A 27439-nucleotide genomic window follows, 5' to 3' on the forward strand; every position below is an offset into this window, starting at 1 on the left:
TGACCTGTGAGGTTATAGGGCCTCGGGCACCCCACCCTTGAGAACCTGTCACCCCTTGTACCACCATCACAAATTCGGCCTTACCTGCCTATTACCCATGCTACTTGGCATGTTATTTTTCTTTCACTTGATGAGATAGTTTTAGTTTTTTCCTCACACATGTTACAAAAGCATGTAAGTGGCCCAGGAACCCTCCCGCCCTCCCCCCACACCCTGGGCCTCCAGTAGGATGAGCCGCACCCAGGCAGGCCCTCCACTGAGGAGTCTGGGGCCCCTTCTGGGCAGACTCTTCAGTGACCTGGCAGTTGTGACCTGAAGCAGACTGGAATTAGACGTGTGCATATTGCAGACAAGGTCTTGGGGAGAAAAAGGGTCTCACACTGTACTGGGAACATTTCTCTAAGCCAAGGATGGGAAATCTATGGCCTTTAGGCCCACCTCCTGTTTGTGTAAATAAAGTTTTACTGGAATCCAGTCACACTCACTTGCTGATGTACCACTGGTGGCTATTTGCATGTTACAGAGGCCAAGTTGAGTAGTCGCTACAGAGACTGCAGGGCTTCCCTGGTGGCTCAGATGGTAAAGAATCTGCCTGCAATGCAGGAGACCTGGGTTTGATCCCTGGGTTGGGAAGATCCCTTGGAGACGGGAACAGCAACCCACTCCAGTATTCTTGCCTAGAGAATCCCATGGACAGAGGAGCCTGGCAGGCTACATACAGTTCATGGGGTCACAAAGAGTCAGATACAACGAACACTTTCACTTTACAGAGACCACAGCCCAAAATGTTCACTGTCTGACCATATGCAGGGCAAATTTGCTGGTAAATACCAATCAAGAGATAATATGCACATTACCTATGATTCCACTGATGGGTAAACGTGAATCAAGTTCAACTCAATTTCATGTTTACTTACTGAGTGGCTACTAAGTGATAATCTTCGCTAGGAGCTGGGTTTATAGAGATGAACAAAGCTGGGACTCCATTTTCTGGAGGAATCAGGATGGAAAGAAATAATTTCAATACAACCCAGTATTAGATGTCAGAGCAGGGTTTGATGTTTCATTTTTCCTATGAAGCAGACCCTGGAAACCTGACCTTTTTGTTCTTTAAAACTTTGAAATTCTAAAACCATAATATTACATGGGTTAAGATCTCTCTCTCCAGTTTTTTTTTCTTTTCTTGCATAAATAGAGATGAAACTATAATTCTGTGAAATTACTCATTAACTTTTAAAGGAAAGATCAACTTATTGGAATTTTTCATAATTGCCAAATTTGCTCTGGGCTTTCTACTACACAGTTCTAATCTCTGTGTGGAGAATAGAGAAAAGAAAAGGTATCAAGACATCAAGCACAGCAGGGTCAGTGAAAGAGCTAGGCTTTTTTTTTTTTTAATTTTAAGATTTAGTCTTTAAATTAAAATCTGTTATTAACTGGGTCACACATTAACTCTCTGCTGAAAAAGGCATAATTGATACACACAATGGCCAAGAGTCTCGACTAAGAATCTATCATCTACTGCCCTTGCAAAATCAGGTGAATTAAGTGAAAGAAAGTGTAAGTCGCTCAGTTGTGTCTGACTCTTTGTGAACTCATAGACTATACAGTCCATGGAATTCCCCAGGCCAGAATACTGCAGTGGGTAGCCTTTCCCTTCTCCAGGGAATATTCCCAACCCAGGGATCGAACCCAGGTCTCCCATATTGCAAGCGGATTCTTTACCAGCTGAGCCACAAGGGAAGCCCCAAGGTAAATCAAGGGGAAGACTAATTTCTACGTCCTGTGGAAGTGATGAAATCAACTATCCTCGGGCAGAGTGAATGAAGACGGGAGATAACAGTGCCGCTTCACACCTGTGCAACTGTCCTGCCCTGGACAGTTTATTTGTCCTGGCTATTGATAACTTTTCCAGATCATACAAAGACTTTCTTTTTTCTTTTTTTTTTTGAGCTTCAAAAGGAGAAACAGAATGCATCCGTTTCTAGGGCAACCTGAGCTCGGAAGCTCAAGGCTTTGATTCACGGAGCACATCCCTACACAGGCGGTGGCCCGTTGTATAGTAACACCCCTCCTCCTCATTTACCTCATCCCATTTAGGAAATTAATGCCACAATGTGAGATGATTGTTGATGCTCATTATTAAATCATTTATTCATCCCACACAATGATTCAGAATTATTCATTAAGCTTGCTGGAAGGAAGCTGGGTGTTACCTCCAAGTGGTGGTTTGAGGAGGGGTGTGCTCTTTAAAAAGGATATTTTATAACAACACAATTATCATAATTAAAAACTACCCTGATATTCTGATGAGCTTTTGACATATTTTTGAGGACTGGCATTTTAGCACATGGAGATAAATGAGACTGAAATAGTATTTGGGAATAATATTGCTGTGGGGGATAAAAAAGCTGGAGGCAGTATTAAATACCATCTGTCATCATCACCCCCAATTTGATCATGGTCTTTAAGTTAATGAATTTCACAAAATGTCACTTGAACTGCTGGCTTTCCGAAATGAGTTCCAGAATCACGTGGCTGTGACCTGAGCGATCTCCTGCATCACTGAGTCGTGGGGGCCTGCATTCCCCATGGCAGCCCACCTACCTGTGCTCCCAAACCCAGAAGGCCATGCAGGCTGCCATGGAGCTGCGACTACATCTGATCTCTATCTCTGCCCAGCAGTGCCTGTGGCTTGTTCTGAGTTTGAAAGGTCATTAGGCAAAGAGCCTGGTTTGAGAAAAGCCATGCCACTGGCAGGTGACTGCAGGAAGGGCACCCTTCTTTCTGCTTCTCCCTGGTTGAGCAGGTCTAGGGGAAGACTGCAAGGCCAGTGACCAAGAAGAGCAGCCTGTTCACACATGAAGGGGTTGCCTGGTGGAATAGCAAGGGGCCACTCAGGAGGAGAGCAATCGACTGTGAGGTGAACCTGGAAAGCAAGTATGGGGGTCAGAACACAGTCACACACATGGCCTCACCCAAGACGGGAGGATCAAACTTAGAACACCTGCCCAACATTTGGAACACACCACGCAGAGGCTGCATGCAGGAGCTCCATGGAGCGGGACCTGGCCTTCCAGCAGGCACATGGTGGGTGCTAAACAGAGAAATGAGCTGGGTTGATCAGCCCCTGGGCTGGTTGGCCACTGAGGGAAGGAACCTGAGGCAGAGGTCCAGTTCTCCACTCATTCCACAAACTCCAATGAAGCATTCATTACGAGCTAAGACCTGGGCCAGGCCTCCCCTGCACTCAAGGAGCTCAGAGTCTAGGGGGGCTTCGACACCTACAAATGCGCTGGAAACAAGGGAAGCTGGAGAAGAACCCAGCAGGTGGGGCTGGGGACACCTTGTGCAGAAGGTTGAGATGGTGTTGGCCTGATGAAATGAAGAGGCAGAGACGGTGGTGAAGGGTGAGGTCTTATCCTAAGGGTGAGGGGCCTCAGAAGGGTGGATGCTGTGGGGCTACACACCCGTCTGGCTATAGGTGGAGAATGGGCCAGGATGGAGCAAGAGTGGGCCGGGAACTCAGCACTACTGCTACAACCCAGATGCCAGGCAGTGAGGGCCTCAAGAAGCGGACAGGCTGGAGAGATATTAAAGAGGTAGGATTAAAGGCACAGGAGGTATCAGTCTTCCTGAGCAACGAGGCCCAAAACTAGAGGTGAACCCACCAGGGTTCCCGTGCCAGATGCCATTAAGAGCTGATAAGATTATTAACAACAGCCAAGACGTAAGAAGCAACTCAAGTGCCCAGTGACAGATGATTCGATTAAGAAGACGTGGCATATACATACATATACAAACACACACACACACACACACACAATGGAATACCACTCAGCCATAAAAAAGAAACACTACCATCAGCAGCAATGTGAATGAAGCTAAAGACTATTATGCCCGGTGAAATAAGTCAGAGAAAGACAAATACAATATGATATCACATGTACGTGGAATCTAAAAAATAATACAAATGGATGTGTATGCAAATCAGAAACAGACTTACAGACACAATAAACAAACTTGTGTTACTAAAAGGGAAAGAGGGTGGGGGAGGAACAAATTAGGGGGTATGGGATTAACAGAGACAAACCACCATATATGAAAGGAATAAGTAATGCAGATACACTGCATAGATCAGGGAATTATATCCAATATCCTGCAGTAACTTATAGTGCAGGCCCCCAAAATACTGAATCACAATGTTAGATACCTGAAACTAACACAACATTGTAAGTCAATTATACTTCAATTTTTTAAAAAAAGAGCAAGTAAGAAAACTAGTTCGCCTGCTCTGTCTCGTGCTTAGCAAGATCATAACCCTGCTTATAACCTGACCGTCCATGTTGTTCGGCCTACAGGGAGAGACTGCCCTGCTGGGGTGAGGTGGATGGTTTCAGCCCTGCTCCAAATTAATACAGTACTGTTCTGGTGGTACATCAGTCTCTGTGAGCTAGGGCAATTGGAGCCCACCCCTGAGACACAGGCCAGCTCTGGGTGCACCGTCAAGCCCTCCCGGAGCTCGGGGGAGCTGCTGCCCTGACGCGCGAAGAGGCTGGTGCATCCCAGACTCAATGCCACCGTCTGCCCATCCTGGTGGGTGGGCAGCAGGCTTTCCTCAAGGAGGCCCAGTGAGAGTTGGGGGGCGGGCTCTCTCTTTGGAAGTGTCTCCAGCCCTCAGTATCTGGGGGTGTTCATGGGCTGCCCGTGCTCGTCCTACGAAGGACGAGAAACCCAGAACCACAGGCCACTCAAGGGTGTGGGTGACAAGGACAGAGAACAAAGAGCAGCCACGGGGATGGTATTTGCATGGTTTAACATTTGACATGAAAGGGATCATTTCAGTGCCAGGAAGTGCTCTCGCTGGCATTACTCTCTGTTACAAAGCAGTTTCTGTGGGGGTGCTGCTGCCATCTTGACACTTCATTTCCTTGTCATCAGCAACAGTTCTCTGCACCAACTCAAGCATGGCAGAAAATTTCAAAGGCCTTAATAGAAGTTTTCCAACTTCATCTCCATGGAACAGTTGGAAAATGTCGCCAATTATGCAAGCTTTTTGTAAAATGTCTTGAAAAGAGAGAAGGGCCTATTGTCCTTTCTGCAAGTAAATGTGAACACATTTAATGCTCAAAGATGAAAAGAGTGTCAGGAGTTTTTTTTTTTTTTTTTTTTTAATGTCATAAAGGCTTTTATTGTGAGGCAGTGTTTTTATTTTTCCCCTCTTTTTTCTGATCTTGTTTTATCTTAATTGGAAGATAACTGCTTTACAATGTTGTGCTGGTTTCTGCCACACAATAACGCGAATGAATCATAATTATATGGGCTTCCCTGGTGGCTCAGATGGTAAAGAATCTGCACGCCAATGCAGGAGACCCTGGTTCAATTCCTGGGTGGGGAAGATCCCCTGGAGAAGGGAATGGCTACCCACTCTAGCATTCTTGCCTGGGAAATCCCATGAACAGAGGAGCCTGGTGGGTTACAGTTTATTGTGAGGTAGTATTTTTATTTTTTTCCCTTTTTTCCTGATCTTATTTATTTTAATTGGAGGATAACTGCTTTATAATGTTGTGTTGGTTTCAGCCATACAACAAGGTGAATGAGTCATAATTATATATATATATATATATATCTTCTTTCCTTCTTGAGCCTCCCACCCCTCCAGGTCATCACAAAACCCCAGGCTGGGCTCCCTGTGTTATATAGCAGCTTCCCACTAGATAGGGATTTTTTTTTTTTTTTTAATGAATGTTTGCTACTGGGTCAGACCACTTCCTCCTCCCTCAGTTCAGTTCAGTTCAGTCGCTCAGGCATGTCCGAGTCTTTGCGACCTCATGAACCGCAGCACGCCAGGACTCCCTGTTCATCACCAATTCCCGGAGTTCACCCAAACCCATGTCCATCAAGTCGGTGATGCCATCCAACCATCTCATCCTTTGCCGTCCCCTTCTCCTCCTGCCCTCAATCTTTCCCAGCACCAGGGTCTTTTCCAATGAGTTAGCTCTTCGCATCAGGTGGCCAAAGTACTGGAGTTTCAACTTCAACATCAGTCCTTCCAATGAACACCCAGGACTGATCTCCTTTAGGATGGACTGGTTGGATCTCCTTGCAGTCCAAGAGACTCTCAAGAGTCTTCTCCAACAGCACAGTTCTAAAGCATCAATTCTTCAGTGCTCAGTTTTCTTCACAGTCCAACTCTCACATCCATACATGACCACTGGAAAAACCACAGCCTTGACTACATGGACCTTTGTTGGCAAAGTAATGTGTCTGCTTTTTAATATGCTGTCTAGGTTGGTCATAACTTTCTTTCCAAAGAGTAAACGTCTTTTAATTTTATGGCTGCAACCACCATCTGCAGTGATTTTGGAGCCCAGAAAAATAAAGTCAGCCACTGTTTCCACTGTTTCCCCATCTGTTTGCCATGAATCCTTCTCCCTACACTCTAGCAAATAAAAGAATGTATTTAAATTTTAGAAGAATTTGATGAAGTACACTCTTGGAAGGATCTGAAAGGAGGCATTAGGGCCAAAACGAGACATAACAGTTGTCACAACTGGAATCCTGCCAAGTCACTGATAATGCAGGGAATGAGCTGAGAATGCGCCACTTCTCAGGAAAGGAAAACCGCAGGGGCTCCCAGGAGGAGAAATGAGCTGTGCGGGCTGGTGAGGCACACGGCGCCACCGGGACTGGAGATCTTTGGTGGTAGGGCATCTTCATTTTGTGTGTGTGTGCATGCACACAAGTACCTGTCATGTGTTTGATTAGCTTGAAACTCATAGCAGGGTAAGATCAAACTAAATAGATTTCTTCACCTGCTTCTGGAGGAGAACTCGGTCCACCTCATAAAGGAACAGGGATGAGGCTCCCTGACCTGCTCCGTAGCCACATCGCAGGATTTCCCTGGGTTACATCTAATCCTATTAGGAAGTGTGGCTTTGAAACATCGTCTGCCCCTGGGCAAATTCCTCCTTCCCAGAGCAGTAAGAAAAGATAACCCTGGCCCCTGCCTTTGCCTGGGGTACCTACAGCCACACTCAGACACCCCTCCCATACCCCCAGCCTTCAGGGTCCCCATTCTCAGCAGTGAGCAGTTACAGTTCAGCCCTCAGCTAGCGGGCTGCTCTAACGCAGTCGGGGCGGTCTTCTCACTGAAGCGTCAACAGCCATCCTGCGAGAGCTGCCTCCGCTGTTCTACTTGATAGACGAGGAAGCTGAGGCTCGCAGGCTAAGGTCACGCGGCCACCAGTGGCAGAGCTGGGTGAGAACCCAGTTCGGTCCAAGGCCCCGCCCTCTCTCCCCTCTGCCTGGAGAAGGATCTGGACGCCTCCTCTCCAGACCAGTCTCTCCCCCTCGCCCCGCCCCCTCCCCGCAGCCCCGGGCCTACCTGCCTCCACGAACTTGTCTGCCATCTCCTTCCGCACGGACTTGGTGAGGTTGAAGTAGTCGTCGTCCTCGCCAATGCTCTGCAGGAAGAGCGGGATGTGCTGGAAGACCACGGCGTGCCGGCAGGCGCGCTGCCCTGCGGTGCGCAGCTGCTGGTCCAGCCAGTGGTCATGCTCCTGCTTCAGGGCGGGGCACCTGGAGGCGTCGTACAGGAACTGGGAGTTGAGAACGAGGAACAGGACACCCCCGACCCAGAAGCTGAAGTAGTCGTCTCCCCAAGTCCGCTGGAACTCCGCGATGGTCTCGGGGGTGGGGACATTGCCCACGTCGTGGTTGCCGCTGACCAGCACCAGCGGGATGTCGCTGTCCACGGTCCTGAGCACCCGCTGTAGGTCCTCTGTCTGCTCCTTCCGCCAGGGCCTCCCTGCAAGAGAGGGCCCTGTTCTGAAACGGCCGAGGCTGTTCCTGCCTTTGCTAACATCAAATAAGAGAGAATAATCTAGAAATCCACTCAACGGGACCCATGGAAACCGCAAAGAGCAGTCATGCTACAAACAAATCAACATGTGAGGTGGGGAACTCTGTCCCCCTTCCCATGGACATTCAGCAGCTAGGTGACTAACCGATCCAAGGTTGCTGACTGAGCTGATGGTGCAGGCTCATTCTAATTGTAAATATTAGTGAAGCTGAATTTCTATCTTTTATTTAGAAAATAAATAGAAATAGTTTCTGCCCTGCTTCAAGGGGTCATCAACTGCACCCCTGAGGTGTGTGGACACAGTCGTGAATGCTAATCTCCAACAACAGGTATTTTTCTTTTTTTTTCACAATACACATGACTCTGCAGACTGTGTGACCACCTTTATGGGAAAAATTTTTGAATCCAAATGGCTACATCAACTGGCCTATGCATCCTGCCAAACCCACCTCTTACGGAGGAAGACGTATTTTATATTCTACTGACAGTGTCTAGGGGCTTCCCAGGTAGCTCAGTAGTAAAGAGTCTGCCTGCAGTACAGGAGCCACAGAAAGACGCAGGTTCGATCTCTGGGTTGGGAAGATCCCCTGGAAGAAGGCCTGGCAACCCACTCCAGTACTCTTGCCTGGAGAATCCCATGGACAGAGGAGCCTGGCAGGCTACAGTCCACAGGGTTGCAAAGAGTTGGATACAACTGAAGTGACTTACCACACACATACAATAGTGTCTAAGAGTGCAGAGGCTCAGTGCCCTAAGGTGAAGCACATTCCCCCTGGGACTCCAGAGTCATCCCAGAGATGACTGTTTGGACAAAGAGTGAGGTTCCCCCTTCCTTAGCTTCCTGGCTTCCACACTCCCTATGATAATGTTTTAAAGCCTTAATAAATGGATTTTGAAATGACCAATTTAACCTTGGATCTGTTTCTTTTTGTGCCAATTTATTCAACAAATATTTACCGAGTACCCACAATGTATAAAGTCCTGATTTAGTTACCCAGGTGAGGTGTGAGTCAGAGACACAAACCCTTCCTTTCAAACTGGTCAGTCAGATATTCTGTCAAGTGAATTACAGCAGCACACCTATCTGTATCAGATAGTACTAAAAATGACTGAGAAAACTAGAGTGGGGAAAGAACAGAATCCCTGATCGTCCTCGGGATAAGCTCAGCATCCTGCAAAGACAGAGAAACAGTGAAAGAAAGTGGCCCGCCTTCACAAGGCATGATTAAAAACTCACCTGAAAAATCCTGCCACGAGCAGATAGAAATTATACCCCACACTCCATTTCCATCATGAATTAAAAAGAAAGCAGAAAAATCTTTACAAAGCAATTACAGCTCAGACCATAAAGCAGAAGCATAGTCTAGAAGGTCAGGAAAAAGGCAGGTGTGAAATAGGAACTGCTGGAACTAACCAGAGCCTGTTGGGCTACCGACCTCCGTGGTGGGGTCACGGAGCAGTCGGACATGACTTAGAGACAGAGAGAGAGACAGAGCCAACTCAGGCAAGAAAGAGAGGGAAAAGACAGTCATTTCAGCAATTACAACCACAAGGAGATCAGCAGTAGTGAAATTTCCTTTGCTGTTGGGTCGCTAAGTCGTGTCTGACTCTTTGTGACACTATGGGATTTCCCAGGCAAGAGTACTGGAATGGGTTGTCATTTCCTCCTCCAGGGGATCTTCTCAACCCAGGGATCAGACCTGCATCTCCTGCTTGGCAGGTGGATTCTTTACCACTAAGCCACCTGGGAAGCCCTGAGATTTCCTTTATGGCCAAGTATAGGCCTGTTTTTCTAAATATCCCATGAGAATGTGTGAAGAATGTGCATTTTCTAACTATTAAACATGGAGTCCCTCATATTTACACTCAATCAAATGTGTTAATGGGGTGATTCAAATCTTCTATGTCATTATTCTTTGCTTTTGGCCTATTGAATCTATATCAGTTTCTGAAAAACTTGGTTAGGTCCCACTGTAATTATGGATGAATCCATTTCTCCTTATAATTCTGCCAAGTCTGGTATTCACTTACTTTTAGCTATGTTGTTAGATACTTCAGAGTTCAGAATTCCCATATCTCACAGAAATATTTTTATGTTTAATCCTAATAAAATACATTAAAAAAAAAAAGAAACAGGTAGATCTATATTGATGTTCTGGAAAGATCTGTAATATAAATTAAATTAAAAAGGAAAGACATGGAGGGGTAAAAATTACACACGTTTTAGAAAGGCTTATACATATTCATATCTTATGGATACAACTTTTCCAAAGATACAAAGGAAACTATTAACTCCAGTTAAAGCTAGGAAACAGAAGTGGGAAGTGAAGGGAACTTTCATATTTGGCTTAAAACCCTTTATACTATATTTTAAAAGTTCCTTCCTTTCTTCCTCACTTTTTGAAGCTTATGTATCATTTTCATTTTAAAAAAGAATTAAATTTTAGGGCTTCCCTGGTGGCTCAGGGGTAAAGAATCTGTCTGCCAATGCAGGAGACACGGGCTTGATACCTGGTCTGGGAATATTCCACATGCTGTGGAATAACTAAGCCTGCACCTGACAACTATTTAGCCTGTGCTCTAGAGGCCGGGAAATGCAACTACTGAGCCCATGTGCTGCAATTACTGAAGCCCGTGTGCCCTGGAGCCTATGTTCTGCAACAAGAGAGGCCATCACAATGAGAAACCCTCACACCACAATTAGAGAGTAGCCCCTGCTCCCCATAACTAGAGAAAAGCCTGCGCAGCAACAAAGACCCAGCATAGCCAAAAATGAATAAATTAACTAATTTTAAAAAAGAATTAGAATTTTAAAAGCTTATTATTTTCATTAAAAAAAAAAAAAAGAATTTTAAAAAATCCTTAGCTCTGGGATCCTAAGGATGAAAGAAGATTTGGGGGATGGCCAGTCAGGTGGCTGTATTTCCAGTGGATCCCAATCTTGGGGTGAGTGGAATTTTCTGGAGAAAGGCTGGCTGACCCACGGTAAGAGCTCAGGAGAGGAGAAGAGCAGGTCCTGCCTGGCACTGGGGACCAGGAAGCCTCTCCCTTGTTGGTGCTGGGGATTTGCCTATAGCCAGCATCTGCCTCGTCACTAGTCTGGCCTGACCCTGAGGCTCCTGATTTGAAGAGGTCATTGACTGATGTTAGCTGACCTTGGACTGTGCTGTGTTGATTCTAATGCCCTCTAAGACCCCAATGGTCAGTTCTTTTCCCAGGTGAACAGACTGCTGGTTACAGAGGATGAATCCTTTATGACTTCAAATGGGATAAACCATCTCAAAAGGACTCTATGAATCAAGAGCAATTTATCACTACTTTTCATAACCCATTTCCTAAAAGACTCCAAAGCCACCACAACTGTCTCCTTTCCATTGACTTGGGGATATTTTCTGATGCTCAGTGCTAGCCAATATTTACTGATTGCTTACTCCAGGTTACGCACTGTTCTGAAAACTGTTCGAGTATTAACTCAGTTGACAACCAGTGAGGGACTTGAACTTGGCGCTCCAGCTATGAGTGTGGGCTCTCATTACAGCATCCTGATCCACAGGGATGAGGACTTTATAATACACCAGAGTGCAGAATCTCTCCCGTTCTTGATTTTCAAAAGACATTTCATCACAGTGCTTTACGCACGGCCTAAGCCAGACACAAAGAATGTTTAAGCAGTTAATGAGCACGCACAGAGAAGTTCAAAGTGAGCACCTCAAACAAACGACTTGATTCAAAACTTGGAACAGAGGCCTTGTCTAGAAAGCAATTTATAGTGAAGAGCTGTGAATCATACATAATAATAGGTATATTTCAATAGCTGTGAAATATACATAATAATAGTGTCTGTTTGTTTCCAAACTCCAGAAGGATGCTGCCCTTGGACAATCACAAACAATCCCCAATAACCTGTTAAAACACATGAAGCCCATCTTCCCTGGATCCTCTCAATCAGAAACGAGTCTCTCAATGGAAAAAGAAGATGCGGTGTGTGTGTATACGCACACACAATGGAGTATTAGTCATAAAACAGAATGAGATAATGCGATTTGTAGCAACATGGATGAAAATGGAGTGTCATACTCAACAAAACAAGTCAGATCAAGAAAGAGAAATGTCATATGACATTCCTTATACTTGGAGTCTAAAAAGAAATGATGCAAATGAACTTACTTACAAAACAGAAATACTCGCAGACTTAGAAAATGAACTTGTGTTTGCCAGGGGGAAGGGATAATTAGGGAGTTTGGGAAGGTCTTGTACACATTGCTACGTTAAAAATGGATAACCAACAACGACCTATTGTATAGCACATGGAACTCTACTCAATGTTATGTGCCTGCCTGGATGAGAGGGGCACTGGGAGGAGAATGGATACATGTCTATGTATGGCTGAGTCCTCCAGCTATCCACCTGAAACCATCACAACATTGTTAATCAGCTATACCCCAATACTGCCTCTTATCCTTATCCATCAGAGGGCAGACATAATGAAAACCACAATCACAAAAAAATAACCAAACTGATCACAGGGGTCACAGCCTTGTCTAACTCAATGAAACTATGGGCCATGCCATGTAGGGCCACCTAAGAAGGACGCGTCATGGTGGAGAGTTCTGTCAAAATGTGGTCCACCGGAGAAGGGACTGGTAAAACATTTCAGTATTCTTGCCTTGAGAACCCCATGAATAGTATGAAAAGACAGAAAGATAGGACACTGAAAGATGAACTCCCCAGGTCAGTAGGTGCCCAATATGCTACTGGAGAAGGGCAGAGAAATAGCTCCAGAAAGAATGAAGAGACGGAGCCAAAGTGAAAACAATGGCCAGTTGTGGATGTGACTGGTGATGGAAATAAAGTCCAATGCTGTAAAGAACAATATTCAACAGGAACCTGGAATGTTAGGTCCATGAAACAAGGCAAATTAGAAGTGGTCAAACAGGAGATGGCAAGAATGAACATCAACATGTTAGGAATCAATGAACTAAAATGGACTGGAAAGGGCGAATTAAATTCAGATGACCATTATATCTACCACCATCGGCAAGAATCCTTAGGAGAAAGGGAGTAGCCCTTATAGTCAACAAAAGGGTCTGAAATGCAGTACTTGGGTGCAGTCTAAAAAATGACAGAATGATCTCTCTGTTTCCAAGGTAAACCATTCAATATCACAGTAATCCAGGTCTATACCCCAACCACTAATGCTAAAGAAGCTGAATGGTTCTATGAAGACCTACAAGACCTTCTAGAACTAACACCAAAAAAAAGATGTCCTTTTCATCATAGGGGACTGGAATGCAAAAGCAAGAAGTCAAGAGATACCTGGAACAACAGGGAAGTATGGCCTTAGAGTACAAAATGAAGCAGGGCAAAGGCTAATAGAGTTTTGCCAAGAGTACACACTGGTCACAGCAAACACCCTCTTCCAACAACAAGAGAGACAACTCTACATGTGGACATCATCAGACTGTCAATACCGAAATCAGACTGATTATATTCTTTGCAGCTGAAGATGGAGAAGCTCTATGCAGTCAGCAAAAACAAGACTGGGAGCTGACTGTGGCTCAGATCATGAACTCCTTATTGTCAAATTCAGACATAATTTGAAAAAAGTAGGGAAAACAACTAGGATATTCCAAAGGAAAGTGAAAGCGATAGTCATTCAGTTGTGTCCGACTCTTTGCAACCTGAAATTCTCTTGCTTTTTCTATGATCAAATGGATGTTGGCAATTTGCTCTCTGGTTCCTCTGCCTTTTCTAAATCCAGCTTGAACATCTGGAAGTTCTCAGTTCACTGGAGTGGGTAGCCTTTCCGTTCTCTGGGGGATCTTCCCAACCCATTTAGGTATGACCTAAATAAAATCCAGTATGATTATACAGTGGAAGTAACAAATAGATTCAAGGGATTAGATCTGATAGACAAGAGTGCTTGAAGAACTACAGATGGAGGTTCATAACATTGTACAGGAGGCAGTGATCAAAATCATCCCCAAGAAAAAGAAATGCAAAAAGGCAAAATGGTTGTCTGAGGGGGCCTTACAAATAGCTGGGAAAAGAAGAGAAGCAAAAGGCAAAGGAGAAAAGGAAAGTTATACCCATTTGAATGCAGAGTTCCAAAGAATAGCAAGGAGAGATAAGAAAGCCTTCCTTAGTGATCAATGCAAAGAAATAGAGGAAAACAATAGAATGGGAAAGACTAGAGATATCTTCAAGAAAATTAGAGATACCAAGGGAACATTTCATGCAAAGATGGCACAATAAAGGACAGAAATGGAATGGACCTAACAGAAGCAGAATTAAGAAGAGGTGGCAAGAACACATAGAAGACCTTCATGCAGATAACCATGATGGTGTGATCACTCAGACATTCTGGGCTGTGAAGTCAAGCAGGCCTTAGGAATCATTACTATGAACAAAGTTAGTGGAGGTGATGGAATTCCAGTTAAGCTATTTCAAATTCTCAAAGATGATGCTGTGAAAGTGCTGCACTCAATACGTCAACAAATTTGGAAAACTCAGCAGTGGCCACAGGACTGGAAAAGGTCAGTTTTCACTCCAGTCCCTAAGAAAGTCAATGCCAAAGAATGTTCAAACTACCACACAATTGTACTCATCTCACAAACTAGTTAAGTCATGCTCAAAATTCTCCAAGCTAGGCTACAACTGTACATGAACTGAGAACTTCCAGATATTCAAGCTGGATTTAGAAAAGGCAGAGGAACCAGAGAGCACATTTCCAAAATCCACTGGATCATAGAAAAAGCAAGAGAATTTCAGAAAAAACATCTACCTCTGCTTCATTTACTATGCTAAAGCCTTTGACTATGTGGATCACAACAAACTGTGGAAAATTCTGAAAGAGATGGGAATACCAAACCACCTTACCTGTGTCCTGAGAAATCTGTATGCAAGTCAAGAAGCAACAGTCAGAACTGGACATGGAACAACAGACTGGTTCCAAAGTGGGAAAGGAGTACTTCAAGACTGTATATTGTCACCCTGCTTATTTAACTTATATGCAGAGTATATCATGCGAAATACCAGGCTGGATGAAGCACAAGCTGGAATCAAGATTGCTGGGAGAAATATCAATAACCTCAGATACTCAGATGACACCACACTTACAGCAGAAAGCAACAGGAACTGAAAAGCCTCTTGATGAAAGTAAAAGAGGAGAGTTAAAAAGCTGGCTTAAAACTCAACATTCAAAAACATGTGGTTCCATCATTTCATGGAAAACTGACTGGGAAACAATGGAAACACTGACATATTTTCTTGGACTCCAAAATCACTGCAGATGGTGACTGCAGCCATGAAATTAAAAGATGCTTGCTCCTTGGAAAAAAATCCATGACCAGCCTAGATAGCATATTAAACAGCAGAGACATTACTTTGCCGACAAAGATCCATCTAGTCAAAGCTATGGTCTTTCCAGTAGTCATGTATGGATGTAAGAGTTGGACCGTAAAGAAAGCTGAGCACCAAAGAATTGATGCTTTTGAACTGTGGTGTTAGAGAAGACTCTTGAGAGTTCCCTGAGCTACAATGATATCAAACCAGTCCATCCTAAGGAAATCAGTCCTCTATATTCATTGGAAGGATTGATGCTGAAGCTCCAACACTTTGGCCACCTGATTCGAAGAGCTGACTCATTGGAAAAGACCCTGATGCTGGGAAAGATTGAGGGCAAGAGGAGAAGGGGACGACAGAGGATGGGATGGTTGGATGGCATCACTAACTCGATAGACAAGAGTTTGAGTGAGTTCCAGAGTTGGTGATGGACAGGGAAGCCTGGCATGCTGCAGTCCATGGGACTTCAAAGAATAGGACACGACTGAGCGACTGAACTGAAGTGATACCCCAATACAAAATAAAAAGTTTAAAGTTTGAAGGGAAAAAAAAAAGATGAGCCTCTCTTGTGCAGCTTTTTCAGGGCTTTCTATACCCCCACCTGGAGGCAATGTGTTGATGTGCAGTCTATGACTCTTGGGTTTGGACCTTGACTCTTGCCCTTTACAAGAGCCTTGTGGCTTTGACTGAGTCACCCAGGTCCTCTGAGCCTTGGCCTCATCACGTGAGAAATGGGAATGAAAATCCCCACACCTCAGGGCAGCGGTAAGAATTCCTACCACGATGATTCCAGACTTTGGTACAAACAGGTATGCAAAATGTTATCTGTCTTCCCTCCACCCTCAGGCCTGAATGTATTAATTCTTCCCTCTTTCTCAGTAATCCAACCGTGTACACACAGCAATCAGTGTACCATTTTTTGGACTTCCCTGGGGGTCCAGTGCTTAGGACTCCATGCTTCCACTGCATGGGGCATGGGTTCCATCCCTGGTTGGAGAACTAGGATTCCAGAAGCCAGGCAGTGTGGCCAAAAAGGGGAAAGAAAATCATTCCTGAAGGAATGAAAACATTCTCCAGGAATGTGAATAATTTTTAGGTAAGAATTTCAAAGTGAAAGAGTAAATTCTAGATGGTAAAAACCCAAGTTGAATGAAAACATCTGCATTTTCCTAAACATGCTCATTTGTGGATGTCAGAATTTTCTTTAGGGTCAGAACAACACCACCACCTTAGAATTAACATAGCTTATAGCACACCTTAGCACAGCTTCCTAAAGAAGTCATAATATTGTAGCAAAGCCCAAAGCCAAACCTCATGAGCACCAGGAAGATAAAAAAATGGAAACCTGGCCAAGGATCTAGAGAGCCCATGAGATGTTTATCAAGCAAGGCTCTGTGCTTTACCAAGAAGACAGGAAGTGAGGTAGAAAAACAAGACACTGGCTAAGGAAGAACTGCAACAAATGACTCAAAGAGAGAAGGAGAAGGATTGTTCTGGGCTGGAACTGGATGAGGGGCATCTGCTGAGAAGTGGGTACAGAGACCCACTGAGTGAACAGACACCGGAGGTCAGCACACACCTGCTGCATGCGAAGGGTAACTCTGCATGGGACTGGCAAGGGCAGCGTGGACAGCTAAAATGTGCTTAAAATACCTTTCTTAAAAATGTAATGTAATAAATTAAAATTAAACCAGGAGGTAAAGAATGTTATAAAAATGATAACAAAATACTATTTATATCATTTATTGACTTTGCATTTTTAACATGATGTGGTACTATGAAATGTGTAACTAATTATTGTCAATATTCATCAAAGAAGAGATTATCTTGTTGTCTTCAGATCAGCCTTAAAATACATTGATAAAACCTCTGAGCTGAAGAGAAATAAACATCCTTCGCTGGATAAAGGACATCTGTAAAAAACCTAAAGCCAACATATACTTAATGCTTTATGACTAGGAACCAGGCAAGAATGTCTGCCTTCACCACTTGTGTGCAACATCATACCAGTGTGATACGGTAAGAAAAAATAAATAAAAAGCATACAGATTGGAAAAGAAGAAATAAAACCATCTGTTCTCAGAAGATATGGCTGTCTCCATAGAAGAATCCCAAGAAATCTTGAAAGAAAAAAGCCTCTTAAAATTGATAAGGGAAATTAGCTTGCTTATTGTATGAAAAATCAACATATAAAAATTAACTTTATTTCTATATACTGGCAAAGAAAAAATGAAGGTATAAGCAGAAGGATTTAAGAGATACTTAGGAGGTATAAACTAGAGGAATCTTTACTGTATTGACTACACGAAGAAGGATTTAAACATAATTCCCAGACATCTGAGCAAGTAGAAGGTTAGCCATGTCATTTATTGACATGGAAAAGACTGGGGAAGAAATAGATTAGAGATAAAAATCAAAAGCTTTTTTTCAATATAAAAGTTGATGTATCGGTACAGGTAACATAAGAAAAAATAGACAAATTAGACTTCATGACAATTAAAACTTTTGTACACCAAAAGACGTCAACAGAGTAAAAAGGCAACCTACAGAATGGTAGAAATATTTTCTGCTGCTGCTGCTGCTAAGTCACTTCAGTCGTGTCCGACTCTGTGCGACCCCACAGATGGCGGCCCACCAGGCTCCCCCGTCCCTGGGATTCTCCAGGCAAGAACACTGGAGTGGGTTGCCATTTCCTTCTCCTATGCATGAAAGTGAAAGTGAAGTCGCTCAGTAAGTGTCCGACTCTTCGTGACCCCATGGACTACAGCCTACCAGGCTCCTCCGTCCATGGGATTTTCCAGGCAAGAGTACTGGAGTGGGGTGCCATTGCCTTCTCCAGAAATATTTTCTACCAAAATATTTTCTACCAAAATATTTTTCTATCAAAAATTGAAATATTTTCAACTTATGTATCAGATAAGGCACAATATCCAGAATATATATATATATATAACTCTTAAAACTCAACCACAACAAACAACCTGACACAAAAGTGGGTAAAGGTCTGAAGCAACACCTTCAAAGAGGATATAAAAATGGTCTATAAACCCGTGAGAAGATGCTCAACATCACTAGTCATTCAGTTCACTCGCTCAGTCATGTCCAACTCTTTGTGACCCCATGGACTGCAGCACACCAGGCTTCTCTGTCCATCACCAACTTCCAGATCTTGCTCAAACTCATGTCTATCAAGTCAGTGATGCCATCCAATCACATCATCTTCTGTTGTTCCCTTCTCCTCCTGCCTTCAATCTTTCCCAGTATCAGGGTCTTTTCCAATGAGTCAGTTCTTCCCATCAGGTGGTCAAAGTATTGGAGCTTCAGCTTCAGCATCAATCTTTGCAATGAATATTCATGATTGATTTCCTTTAGGATTGACTGGTTTGATCTCCTTGCTGTCTAAGGGACTCTCAAGAGTCTTCTCCAACACCCCAGTTCAAAAGCATCAATTCTTTGGTGCTCAGCTTTCTTTATGGTCCAATTCTCACATCCATACATGACTACTGGAGAACCACAGCTTTGACTAGATGGACCTTTGTCGGCAAAGTAATGTCTCTGCTTTTTAATATGCTGTCTAGGTTTCTCATTGGAGAAGGAAATGGCAACCTACTCCAGTGTTCTTGCCTGGAGAATCCCAGGGACCGGGGAGCCTGGTGGGCTGCCGTCTATGGGGTCACAGAGTTGGACACGACTGAAGCAACTTCGCAGCAGCAGCAGCAGGTTTGTCATAGCGTTTCTTCCAAGGAGCAAGCGTCTTTTAGGGAAATGCAAATAAAAACCAAAATGGGATACCCACCTTAAATCCATTAAGATGGTCACAATAAACAAACAAACAAACAAAACCCCAGAAAATAACAAGTGTTGGTGAAGACGTGGAGAAATTGCTAACTTTGTACATTGTTACTAGACATATCAAGTGGTCCATCTTCTATGGAAAACAGTATGGTGGCTCCTCAAAAACTTAAAAATAGAATTCGCATATGATCCAGCAATATGCCCCCCAAAGTTGAAAGCACGGTCTTGAGGAGACATCTGTACACCAATATTCATAGTGGCATTATTCACCATAGTTAAAACATGGAAACCCAGATGTCCATCAGTGAATGAGTTCAGTTCAGTCGCTCAGCCGTGTCTGACTCTTGGTGACCCCGTGAACCGCAGCATGCCAGGACCACCTCTGTCACCAACTTCCGGAGTTTACCCAGACTCATGTCCATTGAGTCCAGTGATGCCATCCAACCATCTCATCCTCTGTCATCCCCTTCTCTTCCTGCCTTCAATCTTTCCTAACATCAGGGTCTTTTCAAATGAGTCAGCTCTTCGCATCAGGTGGACAATATATTGAAGTTTCAGCTTCAACATCAGTCCTTCCAAAGAACACCCAGGACTGATTTCCTTTAGGATGGACTGGTTGGATATCCTTGCAGTCCAAGGGACTCTCAAGAGTCTTCTCCAACACCACAGTTCAAAAGCATCAATTCTTTGGTGCTCAACTTTCTTTGTAGTCCAACTCTCACATCCATACAAGACCACTGGAACCAGAATGTGGTATATACACACAATTCAGCTTTAAAAAGAAAGGAACTTCTAACCCAAGTTACAACATGGAACATTCTTGAGGACATTATGCTTAGGATAACTTGCCAATGACAAAAAGACAAATATTGTATGATTCCACTTATATACTGGTGTTGGCATTTCAAGCCAAAGCACAGGTAGGCTCTGAATTCACAGTCTGCCTCTGTGAGGGGTGCCCTTTGCGCAGAATCCCTTCTCAGTCTCAGTTCTCTAGCCCTTAAAATAGAAATTTTATCATCTCCTTTACGGAGATACTGTAAGATAAATGAGATCATGCCTTAAGTGCCCGATGTGTAGTGTGTGTTCACCTGCCTATCTCTAGGCCCTAACCCCCTCCCCACCCAGCCCTCCCAGTAATAAGGTGAGGAGGAGGGATGTGAGACCTTAGGTCATCTGAGACCTCCCTGATGTCCTCCTCATTCTCAGGCTTAGGCCCCTGGCTCTGCTGCTGTCCCCTGAGCTGTGCAGGAAAGGACAGCACACATGTGCATGCTGACACCCTGGCACGTGAGTGGAGAGACCAGCCAGCTCGCCTTAACCTGGCAATTTGTGATGTCTGGAGGCCACATGGCACTGGTGAAAGACGGATGAATGGATGGGCAATGCTAAGACACTGGTACTGAGGGAGAGCCCTGCCAAAGACAAGAACTTCCAATGCCAGCCCCTGAGATCTCTGGAAATACCATCACAGGTGCCCCTTTGTCACATGAAGGTTAGAGCAATCACATTAGGGCATCTACTAAATGGTTAATATCATAAACCGAAACTCTTTGCAGGGCCTAGTTAGAAATAAATTCATTATATCTAGTGTCCAAGCAATTCCATTTGTAACAATTTATCATACAGAAATATACTCGTGTGCAAGACATGACTATTCACTGTAGTATCATTTGAAAAGTGAAACTGTTAGCCCCTCTGTTGTGTCTGACTCTTTGCGATCCCATGGACTGCAGCCCACCAGGCTTCTCTGGCCATGGAATGCTCCAGGCAAGAATACTGGAGTTGGTAGCCATTCCTTCTCCAGGGGATCTTCCTGACACAGGGATCAAACCCAGGTCTCCCACATTGCAGACAGATTCTTTACCATCTGAGCCACTAGGGAGTATCATTTGAGAAGATATAAAAATGTGAAATGACTTAAATGTTCATCAATAGAGTGTGTCCTTATTATGGAATAAAGAACAGGTAAATGTGTATAATATAAGTGTATATTTGTGTTTAAATATATAATATAAGTATATAATAAACAGGTAAGTAAATATATACTGCTAAGACTTGTGAACCTATGTCTTGGGCAGAGAAGTTAGGTGAAAACAGTTAAATTGCAAGAGCTAGTATATGTAATTCTGTTTAAAATAAGTCAATAATTTGTATATTCAGAGAAAAACATTTCTGGAAAAATATGGACAAACTATTAATAGTAATTATCTGTGGGGGACTGGAATGACAGAAATCATTTCAGTTTCCTATGAAGTCTGAATTCTTATAATGACCATGAATTACTTTTATAATCAGAAAAACAATGAAGACATTTAAAACATAACAAATGCACTAGAATTAGATCTTGTTGAGTAAACAAATATAATTTTAATGGGAACAAATATAAAACAAATGACAAGGCCAATGTGTAAGACAAGTTCTTCACTCTCAGAAAGAAAGAAAACAGAGAAAAGACCAGGAAGGTGTTTTATAAAATTATTTTTTTTATTTCATATAAACAGAATCTAACAATACGTGGTCCCGAGTAGCTGCCTTCTTTCACTTATCAGTGTTTCCAAGACTCATTCATGTTCTAGCTGGACACGACTCCATTCAGTACTCCATTCCTTTACTGCTGAATGATATTCTATTGTACCAAAGATACTTTGTTGACTTTATCCATTCATCGGTTAAGGAACGTAAGGACTATTTCCACTTCTTGGCTAGTATGAGTGATGCTGCTATAAACAACTATAAACAAGTGTTTGTGTGGACATATGCTTTCATTTATCTTGGGTATTTCTCTAGGAGTGAAACTGCTGGATCATATGGTAACTGTATTGTTAATCATTTAAATAACTGCCAGACTGTCTCCCAAAATATTGTTTTACATTTTACATTCCTACCAGCAACGTACAAGGGTCCTAATAATTTACAATACTTACTATTGTCTTTTTGGTCAGAGCCACCCTAGTGGGTATAAAGTGGAATCTCATTGTGGTTTTTATTTGCATGTACCTAATGACTAATGATGGACATCACCATGGACATCACCAGATGGTCAACACCGAAATCAGATTGATTATATTCTTTGCAGCCAAAGATGGAGAAGCTCTATACAGTCAACAAAAACAAGACCAGGAGCTGACTGTGGCTCAGATCATGAACTCCTTATTGCCAAATTCAGACTTAAATTGAAGAAAGTAGGGAAAACCACTAGACCATTCAGGTATGACCTAAATCAAATCCCTTATGACTATACAGTGGAAGTGAGAAGTAGATTTAAGGGCCTAGATATGATAGATAGAGTGCCTGATGAACTATGGAATGAGGTTCGTGACACTGTACAGGAGACAGGGATCAAGATCATCCCCATGGAAAAGAAATGCCAAAAAGCAAAATGGCTGTCTGGGGAGGCCTTACAAATAGCTGTGAAAAGAAGAGAAGCGAAAAGCAAAGGAGAAAAGGAAAGATACAAGCATCTGAATGCAGAGTTCCAAAGAATAGCAAGGAGAGATAAGAAAGCCTTCCTCAGTGATCAATGCAAAGAAATAGAGGAAAACAACAGAATGGGAAAGACTAGGGATCTCTTCAAGAAAATCAGAGATACCAAGGGAACATTTCATGCAAAGATGGGCTCGATAAAGGACAGAAATGGTATGGACCTAACAGAAGCAGAAGATATTAAGAAGAGGTGGCAAGAATACACAGAAGAACTGTACAAAAAAGATCTTCACGACCCAGATAATCACGATGGTGTGATCATTCACCTAGAGCCAGACATCCTGGAATGTGAAGTCAAGTGGGCCTTAGAAAGCATCACTACGAACAAAGCTAGTGGAGGTGATGGAATTCCAGTTGAGCTATTTCAAATCCTGAAAGATGATGCTGTGAAAGTGCTGCATTCCATATGCCAGCACATTTGGAAAACTCAGCAGTGGCCACAGGACTGGAAAAGGTCAGTTTTCATTCCAATCCCAAAGAAAGGCAATGCCAAAGAATGCTCAAACTACCGCACAATTGCACTCATCTCACACGCTACTAAAGTCATGCTCAAAATTCTCCAAGCCAGGCTTCAGTAATATGTGAACTGTAAACTTCCTGATGTTCAAGCTGGTTTTAGAAAACGAAGAGGAACCAGAGATCAAATTGCCAACATCCGCTGGATCATGGAAAAAGCAAGAGAGTTCCAGAAAAACATCTATTTCTGCTTTATTGACTATGTGAAAGCCTTTGACTGTGTGGATCACAATAAACTGTGGAAAATTCTGAAAGAGATGGGAATACCAGACCACCTGACCTGCCTCTTGAGAAACCTATATGCAGGTCAGGAAGCAACAGTTAGAACTGGACATGGAACAACAGACTGGTTCCAAATAGGAAAAGGAGTACTCCAAGGCTGTATATTGTCACCCTGCTTATTTAACTTCTATGCAGAGTACATCATGAGAAACGCTGGACTGGAAGAAACACAAGCTGGAATCAAGATTGCTGGGAGAAATATCAATAACCTCAGATATGCAGATAACACCACCCTTATGGCAGAAAGTGAAGAGGAACTCAAAAGCCTCTTGATGAAAGTGAAAGTGGAGAGTGAAAAAGTTGGCTTAAAACTCAACATTCAGAAAACAAAGATCATGGCATCTGGTCCCATCACTTCATGGGAAATAGATGGGGAAACAGTGGAAACAGTGTCAGACTTTATTTTTCTGGGCTCCAAAATCACTGCAGATGGTGACTGCAACCATGAAATTAAAAGACACTTACTCCTTGGAAGAAAAGTTATGACCAACCTAGATAGCATATTCAAAAGCAGAGACATTACTTTGCCAACAAAGGTCCGTCTAGTCAAGGCTATGGTTTTTCCAGTGGTCATGTATGGATGTGAGAGTTGGACTGTGAAGAAGGCTGAGCGCCGAAGAATTGATCCTTTAGAACTGTGGTGTTGGAGAAGACTCTTGAGAGTCCCCTGGACTGCAAGGAGATCTAACCAGTCCATTCTGAAGGAGATCAGTACTGGGATTTCTTTGGAAGGAATGATGCTAAAGCTGAAACTCCAGTACTTTGGCCACCTCATGTGAAGAGTTGACTCATTGGAAAAGACCCTGATGCTGGGAGGGATTGGGGGCAGGAGGAGAAGGGGACGACAGAGGATGAGATGGCTGGATGGCATCACTGACTTGATGGATGTGAGTCTGTGTGAACTCCGGGAGTTGGTGATGGACAGGGAGGCCTGGCATGCTGCGATTCATGGGGTCGCAGAGAGTCAGACACGACTGAGCGACTGAACTGAACTGAGTGACTAATGATATGGAATACCTTTCTACTTGCTTATTGGCCATTTGTTCATCTTCTTTGAAGAAATGTTTATTGAGATCCTTTGCCCATCTTTAAGTTGCTTTATTTGCCTTTTCAACTGAATTGTAAGAGCTCTTTATATATTAAGGATAGTAGTCCTTTATCAGATATATAATTTGTAAGTATTTTCTCCTTTCCATGGGTTAACTGTTTTTCCACTTTCTTGATAATGTCCTTTGAAGCACAAAAGTTTTCAAGTTTGATAAAGTACAATTTACTTCTTTTCTTTTTTTTTTTGGTCATTTGTGCTTTTAGTATTATATCTAACAAATTCCTGTCTAATATAAAGTTATGAAGGTGTATGCCTATGTTTTCTTCTAAGAGTTTTATGGTGTTAGCTTTTATTTGATTTTTAATGCATTTTGAGATAATTTTTGTCTTTGAGGCAGGGCTCCAAATCTAGCCTTCTGCATATGAATATTCAAGTGTATCCACCACACCAATTTAAAGATTATCCTTTCCTCCACTGAATTGTCTTGGCAACCTTGTCAGAAATCAGTTGACCCTGAATGTGAGGGCTTGCTCCCAGACTCTCAATTCTATACTACTGATACCTATCCTTATGCCAGTGCCACACTGTTTCGATTACCATACCTTTCTAGTATGTTTAAAATGAGGAAGTATGACTCATCTGATTTTGTCCTTCTTTTTTAAGGTTGTTCTGGCTATTCTGGGTCTCCTGAGTTTCCAAGTGAGTTTTAGGATCAATCTGTGGTAACTGCAGAATCAAGGGGAGCTAAGATCAAGGTCTACCATTCAGGAAACATATAGCTTTTAAGGAAAGCCTGTCTGAGTTTCTGTCATTGCAGACACACCCACAGCCATACTGTTCTGGGACTGGACTGTGACCCAGGAGGTTGGCCCATGCCCAGGAATCAAAGGTGGTATGTGCTTCTAAAATAATGTCCTGACCACCTGTGCACCTGCACTACAGAAATGAGGGAGGCAGTGGGGGGGGGTGGCTGACATGTTCTGGGAAGAGGGCACCATATTAGGAGGACTATAGCCGCAAGAAGACTCATCTGCCAAAGGCAGTTGGGAGGGGCTTAGAAGGAAGCAAATGGAGGAAGAGGGGCTGACGGAGAGGCAATTTTATGGTTTTCAGCCAAGAGGTAATGAAGATTGGAATAGGGCTGTGATACTAGAAATGGCCGGAAAGGAGGCTGTAAAAATACATGTAAGCTGTATCCTGTTTGAATAAGAAAATGTGGAAGAGAAAGACGTTCTGCTATTAACTGGACTTGGAGCTGCTGACCAAGATCTTACATGAGTTATTTTTCCCTCCACAGTGATCCTCTATCTGATATTTGTCTTCTATAGAGCCAATCTTGGTGCTATAAGTTCTGTACATACATAATGATAAAATATTCAGTTTCACAAAAGGCTGCGGGGCACTTGGTACACGTAAAACATTGCTTAAGGCTGATGCTGTTAAAAGACAAAACAATACCATGTCCCAGAACACAGAAGCTCCAGGACGGTTACAAGCAAGTCCCTTTTGAGGAACGAATGAGCACGATTCATTTCTGCTTACAGCTTCTGGGTGCCAGATGCATGAAAAGGTCTTACTTAGAATGAATGTCTCTTTCATATTTATTTGTTTACTTTTGGCTGCACAGGGTCTTCGCTGTTGCGCTTGAGACTTTCTCGAGTTGCAGAGAGTGGGAACTACTCTCTAGATGTGGACAGTGGGCTTCTCGCCACAGTGGCTTTTCTTGTGGTGCACAGGCTTAGCTGCCCCCAGGCATGTGGGATCTTCCCGGACCAGGGATTGAACCCGTGTCCCCTGCACTGGCAGGTGGATTCTTAACCACCAGACCACCAGGAAAGTCCCGAGTGCTTTTTTTACTTCAAGATTTAATTTTATAATCTGAATTCTGGCACTGGCAGCTCTGTCCCTCAATTACTGGTTCCAATTCAGGATTTTAAATACACAACCTAATGAAAAGTTAATAGGAGATTCACAGTGAAACTTCAAATATAGTCACTGTTCTTTCAAAGATAGAGGCAAAAATCTAAAAAGTCCCAAGCATTGGAAGGCTAGAAGAAATTATTTGTCTTCAGCTAAGTATTTCTTTGATGCACATCTGCTGTCCTACTGTGTGCTAGGTCACAGTCACACCAGAAAAAGCAAGATGTTATCTTTGTTCTCATGGAGCTCAAAGTCTGGAGGGGGCCCCATATGGAAACAGGCAACAGCCATATGGCATTACGTGAGTTATGAAGTTTGTGATGGGAGCACTGAGCCCTGGGGAAGCACAGGGTCGGGGTAACTGATTACTCGGGAGGTATTCGAGAGCCTTCCCAGAAGAAGCAAACCAAATATCAACAGGCTTAGGAAGAATTAGTGCCTGCTGAAGGTGGGGAGGGGCTTCCCATGTGATGCAGTGGTAAAGAATGCACCTGCCCATGCAAGAAATGCAAGAGACGTGGGTTCGCCCCATGTCGGGAAGGTCCCCTGGAGCGCATGCTTGCGTGCTCAGTCATGTCCGACTCTTTGTGACCCCATGGCCCCCATGGGGGTAGCCTGCCAGGCTCCTCTGTCCATGGGATTTTCCAGGCAAGAACACTGGAGTGGGCTGCTATGCCCTCCTCCAGGGAATCTTCTGGACCCAAGGATCGAACCCAAGTCTCCTGTGTCTCCTGCGTTTTGCAGGTGGATTCCTTACTGCTGAGTCACAGGGGAAGCCCATCCCCTACAGTGGGAAATGGCAACCCACTCCAGTAGTCTTGCCTGGAGATTTCTGAGGCAAAGGGAAGAGCAGGGTGAAGGCAGAGGCCAGAAGGAGAACCTAGTTCCTGTTGGGAAGTTGAACAGTGAAGACTGTACAAGCCAAAGTAGATGCTGGGAGGGTCCGTTCTGTACTCAGCACTGAGCCAAGCACTTTACACAGATGATCTCATCAGCTCCTATGAGACCCCTGGGATAGAATTAACAGAAAAAATGAGGAAACTGAGGCACAGCTGAGGACCTCATTCCAGGTCACAGGGTTCACAGTTGGCACAGTTGGATTTTAACCGAGTTAGGGATACCAGATAAAATACAGGTTGCCCAAGTTACATGTGAATTGCAAATATGTGATTTTTTTTTTTTTT

The 27439-nt window shown here is 43.5% G+C and overlaps 1 protein-coding gene across 3 annotated transcripts in view; it reads right to left on the reverse strand.

The window, feature by feature from the left end:
* Positions 1-27439, reverse strand: part of CPPED1 (calcineurin-like phosphoesterase domain containing 1) — a 140152-nt gene that overhangs the window by 28817 nt on the left and 83896 nt on the right. For 2 of the 3 annotated variants that reach the window (XM_010850683.1, XM_010850682.1), the window contains exon 3: positions 7388-7810. In XM_010850683.1, the coding sequence (XP_010848985.1) occupies positions 7388-7810 (423 nt within the window). Of the gene's footprint in view, positions 1-5718; positions 6750-7387; positions 7811-27439 lie in introns of those variants that run through there. The other variant, XM_010850685.1, reaches the window with a different exon arrangement.

The sequence above is a fragment of the Bison bison genome, unplaced genomic scaffold (genome assembly GCF_000754665.1).
Source record: "Bison bison bison isolate TAMUID 2011002044 unplaced genomic scaffold, Bison_UMD1.0 scf7180017864293, whole genome shotgun sequence".
Taxonomy (NCBI): domain Eukaryota; kingdom Metazoa; phylum Chordata; class Mammalia; order Artiodactyla; family Bovidae; genus Bison; species Bison bison.